The 9,093-nt window shown below is 35.1% G+C and overlaps 1 protein-coding gene across 2 annotated transcripts; it reads right to left on the bottom strand.

Annotated features, from left to right (window-relative positions):
• Positions 1–5,301: 5,301 nt before the first annotated feature.
• Positions 5,302–8,875, bottom strand: LOC106177912 (uncharacterized). 2 transcript variants are annotated; one of them, XR_001239896.2, is made up of 3 exons: positions 8,540–8,862; positions 8,279–8,360; positions 5,302–7,569 (listed from the first exon to the last, which is right to left on the bottom strand). XR_001239896.2 is itself a non-coding variant. In XM_013560856.2 (3 exons), the coding sequence occupies exons 1-3, from the start codon at positions 8,816–8,818 to the stop codon at positions 7,448–7,450; spliced, it is 405 nt and encodes a 134-aa protein (XP_013416310.1). In that variant the 5' UTR covers positions 8,819–8,875; the 3' UTR covers positions 5,302–7,447. The 2 variants fall into 2 exon arrangements, 1 of the variants encoding a protein (XP_013416310.1); XM_013560856.2 differs by having other exon boundaries at positions 8,618–8,875.
• Positions 8,876–9,093: the final 218 nt, after the last annotated feature.

Genomic DNA, 9,093 nt, shown 5'->3' with positions numbered 1-9,093 from the left:
TTAAATATAATTGACAAAATTGTTAACATTTACTTATATTCATGATGGTAATTTTGATACATTTTAAGTGTTATTGCACATTGTGCTCTGCCACCACGTCACTGTTACTTGTTCTCCTCTTAATCTGTAAGAGCCCATGTATCCATCTCTTGTATGTAGGTCAGATATAATCTCAACTTGATCCATGTGAATTTTGGGTGCGCGGTGCTGGGGTGTAGGTGTGGTGTTCGTCACATTGCACCCTTGTTCAAAATTTGCAAAATGAAATGCAAAATATCTCCCAAACTGAAGGCATTGCAGGAAAAGTTTCTATGGATGACTGAAAGTGGTATGTGGGATTTAAAATATGCCCATTTAAGGTTAAATGGGCCAAAATTTTCTTTAAAATTTTTTTTCATTCATGCTGATTTTCTGAATCTACACAGACCTATCCTATAATATTATGGGCAGGTATTACCCTTAGGGTTATCTTTCATCTTCGTGAGTTTGGGGTCAGTTGGTGCATTTTTATGGGAGATGCAGCCAGATTCTTGACTGCAATCTCTAATCCTGGAACCATAAATGTTAGAAACCTTTTGTTTAGTGCATTTTATAGATCTTGTCAAGCACAACACTGGGGATGGTGTCTGTTTTTGTTTTCCATATGGTATACGAGTTGCACCATATCAGAAAGTACAATGTTGCAATATCCATTAATTTGGTGAAAATAAAATGTGAAATAACTCCAAAATTAGAGGTACCCCCATAGTTACTATAGACCTTCAATAGGAAGTCATATACTTGCAATCTGTCGCCTTGAGATTGACCTTTGACCTAATTTTCAATTTGAACTGAACTTTACATCTCTCTGTCCCTTATATTTCCAAAACTGCCAGAGATATGCCCACAGTTACTATAAAACTTGAATAGGAAGTCACATACTGGTAATCAGTCACCTTGAATTTGACCTCTGACCTACAGTACTTTTCACCATGAACTGAACTTTGCAACTTTTTTGTCACTTATATCTCCAAAACTGCCAGATACATGCCCAAAGTTACTATTTAACTTGAACAGGAAGTAATATACTGGCAATATATGACCTTGAAATTTACTTTTGCCCACTTTCCACCATGAACTGAACTTTGCAGGTTTTCCATCAATATATCTCCAAAACTGGCAGAGATATGCCCATAGTCATACATTGGCAATCTAACTGTGACCTTGAACTTGACCCTAGACCTACTTTTTACCATGAACTGAACTTTGCAAATTTTCTGTCCCTTCTGTCTCCAAATCTGGCATGCCCACAGATACTACCGAACTTGAATAAGAACTCATGTGTTGACAGTCTTCCTGTGGCCTTGAATTTGACCCTTGACCTACTTTTAGCCATGAAGCGCACTTTTCAAATTTCCAAGCTCTGATATATACAATTGAACTACGATGGGAAGTCCTATATTCTCATTCTTTTTGCAACCTTGAATTTGAACTTTACTTCTCCCCACAATTTGTTATGAATTGTAATATATGTATTCTTCAAAAAATTGAGAACTGTTGTTTACCGTATTTTGTCAAGCACAACACTTAAGGTGGTTTCCTTTTTTTTTGTTTCTATAAGAATGTGCTTACTCCAGCTGGTTTTCACCTTTCTCAAATGAATTGTGAAAAAAAAAACACTTTAATTACACATAGCAGATTAACTTGTTTTTTTTTTTTTTTTACTTAAGTGGTATACATTTCACAAACATTGGACTAGATTTTTAAAACTATTTTTATCCATGGAATTTGCCAGTTTTTTATAGTTGTTATCAGTTTTCTCAAATATGTTGTCCTAAATATTACTTTCATTACATACAGTTAACTTATCAGCTTATTTTAGATTATTTCAGTTGCTAATTAAGCCACAGTTGTATAAGTTTTACAAACATGACAGTACATCTCGCAGAGTTATTAACGTTTACCTATTTTAATCTGTTGAATTTAGCAGTTTTTTAAATGTAATTTTCACTCTTTTAAAATGTTTTAAAAATATGCAGTTACACAGTCATCAGTAATCACACAGTGTAACTGATGAGCTTATCACATTTCTGTTGCTGTTAAGCAGCATTTGTACAAGTATCACAAATAATGGACTAGATTTGTCAAAATTATTAATGCTTAACTATTGTAAGCCATGTAATTTGCTTGTTTTCTTAATGTAATTATCAGTTTTCTGAATGTTGTCCAAAAAAATCACAATCAACTGATTAGCTTGTCTCAGATTTATAATGTTGTTAAGCTTTAGTTGTACAAGTGTCACAATCATTGGACTTAATTTGTCATTATTATTTTAATTTAAAACATTTAACTGTTTTTATCCATAGAATTTGCCAGTCTTTTATGTCTAGTCTTCACTTATCTCAAAAATTCACTTGAATTACACACCATAAACAGATAAGCTTACCTCAACCATAATCAAGTTGCTCTTTCTAGACTGAAACACAGATGTAGGTCTAACGTTTAAAAACCAACCTTATTAGATTTTTGCTCACATACACTTGAACATACACTGTAGATTCATGTGTGGACATACAAATACGTAGATGTCATATAGGCTACAGCTACATGCAGCATGTTTATATCATAATGTGGTAGGTAGTTATTGCAACAGAGACGATCATATTTTCCTAGTAGTGCCCAGCTTGTCAAACATGGCAAAAACTGTTCAGATAAAAGCAGTGGACCAATTTAGAATCGCCATTGACCTACATATTATTATTTCATTTCGGGTGTTTTCTTCTTGTTTCTTTTTGAAATGTATTTAACACAAATGCACTATATATATGCATTTTGATTTTAGTAAATTTTTATTAAGTTTTGTTCGTCAGATAAGGGTGAGGGTTGGACAGAAAAGCTTTAGCCCCTCCCCCATAAAGCAAATTGAACCTACTCACTGGGAAGAGTTGTTACACCTTACGTGATCAGGGAGTGGATGCGAGGCAATCTGGAAACTAAGTATACGAATATTTATGTTTCAACCAATTCGGTATAACGTTTCAATATATCAGTGTTAGGGATTTAATGTTCACTTATTTTGTACTTAATTTTATAAGAAATACTGTGACGCGTGCATGCATGAAAATGGTTTGGCCATTCCCCAGTGTTTCCTCCACAACATTTTGCTTCCTCCATAACTTCACCTTATCACGTCCTATGGAAATGAAAACTATTTCGGACTTCGTTAGAAGAAAAAGTATCGTCAGTTGAAGACGTACCAGGAGTATATTTACAAAAAGCAGACAAAAAAGGGGAAATGCTGTGGAATCTCCCATTTAAATTCCTATTTACTGACATGTAAATATTTGTAGTAAGCGGTTGGAGGTTGAAATAAAAAGGCATAACAGACAGTAGGTACACTGTATAAGTATTGCACTTCCATTTCTAATTTTGGCACGATTTCACTAGTCCAGTTGTACTATTTCAGTCCGTTGAATATAAGCTACACTGTACAGATTTTTGTGTGACGGGAGCTTTAAAAATTGTGGGTTCACTGGCCAACAATGTCAACCCTTCAAGGCATAGGGGGCGAACTGATAGCGCAAAATACTGTTTCAAACAAATGTTAATTGTCTGTTGATACCTGATGTTGATACCTTTAAAATAAAGCATTGGGTACTAGAAACATGGCGTGTTTAAGCCTGCTTGGTCGTCATTGGTTTATTTCAGTAAAGATATCTGCCCCTTATGCCTTTCAACGTGCTCTATTTTCGAAAGACCTTCAAGTTTGCCACCGTGGCCTTTTTTAAATGGTACCACAATAATGATTACCCTCTACCAGGGCCACAGATTGGTTTTTCACTTGATGCACGTTTTCACAGATATGTTTCTAGTTAAACGATGGGATTTTTCTGACCTGCATTTGTCAGAGAAAAGTGCACATGGAATTAGCGACCCTGTGAGATTGTTGGTTATGCTACACGCGGCCAAGAAAGTTCGGAAACGTGAAATTGTTTTTCAATAATAAAAAAAAAATAGGTAATGTGTTGGGAAAATCTTTTGTGTAAATAAAGATTAACAAATTGTGGATTCATTAACCAACAATATTTGGTTAAAATATTAATCGTACTAATAATGGTTATTTTATAACTATTTAAAATAACGATGTTTCCGAACTTTTAGGGCGAAAGTACCAGCAAGGTAACGAGGGGTGACTTGGTGTTACGTTGTCGTGCGAATAAAATACGCATAAATATGGAAACTTTTGATTGTCCAGAAAAGCTTAAATAGCTCAATTTTACATATTTTTTCATAAGACAAAAGTGAGTGTTTGGAAAGATCATTTGAAAGTTACAACAATTTACTAATATATATTCTCGACAGCGATTTTCATGATATGTTCCTTTTTCCATGTTTTATGCTATGGTAATAATAAATCAAATACATCATGTAAATATAGAAATAGTCACAAGTTATTGATCTTATTAGTCAGTGACGCATACATTTTGTGTGATAATTGATGAACTACTTTATATCTTTTTAATTACTGTCAATTTCTCAAATGTGTTCTGATTCTTTAAAGAAATGCTTGTAGATATTGATAACACCAAACCATAAACGAGTAGTTAAGTTGACCGTTTATTGGCGAAATGTAATACATTTGTTGTATATGCTACACCTTTGAGATATAACTTTGTCTTACATGCATGTCTTACAGATATTCAAAGTGATTAAGTAGTGATTTAAGTGTTCTTAAACTTGGTAGTTTTACATTGAAATACTTAGATATAATTAATACATAGTTGTTTGGCACTAAATAAAGACTTTCCAAATATACAAAATGTCTTAGTTATTTCTTTGACGGTTGCGTTTCTCAGAGGCAACCTGGGGTTGGGCTTCAAACTTGTCTTACGTTTCTAAAATGTCTTTAATGTATTACGATTTTTTATAACGTTTACTTAGGTTACTACAATAATTTCATTGACTCAGTGGCACCCCTCGGGTTTGGGTTCGTTTCTTGGTTCGGGTACTTGGAAATCATTGAATACTTTTCAAGGGGCTTTGCAGAAATTTCCCTTTGGTTACTATAAGAGGAAAGTCTTCTCGGGGAGGGTGGGTGGGAACAGTTAGAGGAGTAGGTAACGCGCTTGCCTCTGAGTCAAAGAGTCCCAAGTTCGAAACCTGGCGCTCCTGGGTCCCAGCAAGTTACCTTTTGCAAAAAAAATATTCAAATAATCAAGGTAAACTAATACAAGAGGTTCTATAGGTAAGACCTGTGAACTAGAGAACGAGAGCTAAAGGGAACAGAAGGTGAAAAATGAAAGGGAATTCAACATACAAATATATGTACAATATTTTTATTATTTATTGTTTCAACAAATTCTAAGTAATTTCAACGAAGTTTTATACAAAACAAAATACGTGAAGTTACGTTTTTTCTACGTTGATAGCAACCATTACAATAGCGTCAAATTTCTAAAAAATTCTATAAATTATGCTTTTACAAAAAATATACAAGAAGTCTATCAGGTAGTAGAATAACTAACACATATGAAGAATTTTATGCACTTTGGAAATTGCAGCTCAAACAACAAATTCTATCTATTTATATAAAAGAGAATTTCGACATAACTCTTACTAAAACAAAATTCATATAAAAAAAAATGACCAGGACTGGTAGATTAATTGAAAGGCCAATCATATCGTACTTTTCATATCAAATGTTCAAAGTTGACGTTATGGTTGATTACTAATTCCATTGAGGAACAAAGTGTCCAATTTCAGTGGTGTGAATGATATCGAAATTCCAAAATGCATATAATCTCACATAGGCGTCTCACGTCCTCTCGCACTCTCGCACACCTTGTTCGTATGCCGTCATGCTGATTCTCGCACAGAAAAAGGTAGACCAAAATAGTCATTTTAAGAATCGAGTGTTTTACGTTATTTTGTTTTCATTTCATTACATCCTTAATATTGGTAGGTTAATGGCACGAATTTGAGCGAAAACTTAAATTTGCACACATGCGAATCAGGAACGGCATAAAGACATGGTCAATTTCCAAGCTTATTCTAGTCATGACAATTTAAGAAAAATATACAAACAAAACTGAAAAGATTACGCAGAAAGAAAAACGGTGACTTAAAATTCATTAATCCATAAATGCTAACACCCTTACTCTGGTCTCCGGTGCTCAGTGATCAAGAAACACTTAGCAAAAATACCCCAACAAGACGCGCAGGACTGGCATCTAATCAGACCTTTTTCTCTCAATCACCCCTCAATCACAACCAAAGAAATATTAATCAATAATAGATATTTTCATGCATATGAACAAAGACGTTTTCCAGGGGAGCACTTACATTTCTGCTTTGCGATATTGGCAAAAAGTCGAACAACACACAAATGAGCTCACGCAATGCTGATAAATTTTGGTGGCCCCAAGAAGGGACAATTTTTATCACGTTGGTAACATGTATTCCCCTACTGCGATAACGAATGCGCAGTAATTTCGTGAAAATCCCTATTTCTCTCCTGGTTTCATTTTCTTAACATTGTTTTAGACCCCTTCATGCACAGTAAATGTGTATCTGTCACTGATCAGACACAATATCAAAACACCGAAACCAAAGTAAGTTCATTCTTAACATGCGTCACAAACGTATGTCCGCAATTTAAAAAGGATTGTTTCTTATACATGGGCAATTCTGCAATCACGTGGACAAATTTAATCATTTTCCTAACGCTGTAATGTCCAAAGCATTATAACTTGAAGTGTTTGTAAGTTATTTTTAATTAACAACTTGTTCATTTCTCAAACTTAACGGTCACTGTATGAAACCATTTGTGTCTCAAAAGTTTCAAGTAATGAAGTTGAGATATTTTTCTTATCGGAATCTCAGAATTCAATTCAATTTAATTCAAAATAAATATTTCAAATATCCTCAAATGCACATCTAAGTGACTAATTGAAGATTTGCCCACAGACAATTTTTACCTTCAACTAGAAAATCAATAGTACTGGCGCAGTACTCTACCTAAAAATCGCATAATAATAATAATAATAATAATAATAATAATAATAATAATATTTGATAACTATCATTTTTGTTTTCATCCATCATTTCAGCAAAATACTTTTTGAGTTAAAATTATTTTGTTAAAGGTGAACTCCAAAAAGTGCCGTATTTTTGTTTGAGAATTGATGGGTACTTCCTTCCGACACAATAATAAATATACATAATAAATAAAATACCTTGAAACGATATGAGCGGATAAAATACTGTACTATGATTTAGAAACAAATCTATATTATATAACCAGCGACATGCAGGGTCGACGCCATTCATTTCTTTCTTTTTCTCTGATCAGAAGTTTCGTTAAAAATTCTTGCTGCGTACAACAATTATTTTATACAAATTTTATGCAGAATATTACTATCCAAGGCAAAGATTACATTTCATATCAAATGTCAACTCTGCAAATAAACTACAAGACAAACTTCAACAAGCGAGACAATCTTGGCATGGGCGCAGGCGATGTCCAACATGAATCTGATGTCTGTGATCGGCGACGCATCCAATCACCCGGTAAACAGCGGTTGGGAGTCACTGAAATAAACGAAGAAAATCACATTCACGACACAGTTTGATGAAGCAGTATGTGTATATCTTTACAGCATGCTATTTTGGAACACAAGGGATTATGTTAACAAAACATTATTGTGCCATTCCTGTTCTATTCTACCCTGTGCGCACTGTTTAATGACAACATACTTCTTTGCATTCATATGTAAGATGTCATATGAAAGGACCAGGCGTCCGGATAACAGAAATATTCACGGAAATGAGAGCCAGTGAATGAAAACATTTGGCAGATGGGCCCAATTAGTTTAAAATTGACAGTATCTAAAAAAAGACATTATCTAGGCACATTTTCACTGACCAAGCCACGTTTTTCAGGCGGAGGGGGCGAGAATACGAGGATACATTAGCTGGATTTCGTCTAGTTTCGTGCCATTTACAATTTTTCCGCTTTTCATTAGTTCTTGTTCTTGTTTTAATTTGTTAATTTGGAAGGGAGAAGGGATACCTCTTAAATTAAGGGAAGGACACTGTACCCCCGCCCACCCTCCCACCCCTCACCTCCCCAACCTGGTCCCATCGTTTCCAGGAATGCAATGACACAATAGTTCAACATCTTGTTACTGAACGTGCATTTGTCTGTTTGAAGTTTACTTTCATATACAAGATTTTTTGATACTTTAAAAACAGGTCAATGGCCATGCCAAAAAACAATTAGGAGAATGTAGATACCTACCCAGTCGTCTTACTTGTTGACTTGTTCCTTTGGACAGCTGCAATAAGCCTCTCACTTCCTTATTGGCAAGTGCCTTCCTTCTCTGAAATTACAGAAAATAAATCATTCAAAATTTGAGCTGATTTTGCAAATTCTAATGGAGAGTGTATTGGACATAAGTGTAATGTTCCCACAGTCATAAGGACTAAAATGTCCCTGTGCGAAACGCATCATTTGGGCAAACGTCGTCTACACAAAATACACAGCGTTATCTTATATTACCTATACAATACCACGGCAGCTTCCTGTCATTTTCTGTGCTAAATTTTTGGCCTACATGTGGAAATTGCAGCAACGTACCAAGAACCTCTGTCTTCTCCATCTTCTACTGACCTTGGTCCTACCTGAACACCTCTCACCGAAATGCTCACTTGTATTACATAATAATGTACAGGACACCCGCTTTTTGAACGCAAGTTTCGATTTAAACTTGTTTTTGTTTTTTGATATGGCGCAATGGGTCCTAATCCCAGGATGGTGATTTAGGCTTTCTATCATCATACATCTACATCTGATATCAAATTATTTGGCTATGTTTCCTCCCCCCCCCCCCACCCCCCAGAAAAAAAAAAATCACCGGTGCTGGGTTGTGTTAGAGAAGACAAGATGCGTTTTTTGTTTACTGATTCAGACTAGGTGTAAATATTCTCACCTCCCTCGTGAGGATACAGCCCAGCTGCCGTATGAGAGGGCACCACCGAGGGGGGGGGGGGGGGGGGGGTGATCACAATTCACGGGAAATAAAATCATTAGTTCACAAATCACAGTAAATAAAA

This window comes from Lingula anatina, chromosome 1 (genome assembly GCF_051362555.1).
Source record: "Lingula anatina isolate TDL-2025a chromosome 1, LinAna3.0, whole genome shotgun sequence".
Lineage (NCBI taxonomy): Eukaryota > Metazoa > Brachiopoda > Lingulata > Lingulida > Lingulidae > Lingula > Lingula anatina.
This window is presented reverse-complemented; position numbering and strand designations above follow the sequence as displayed.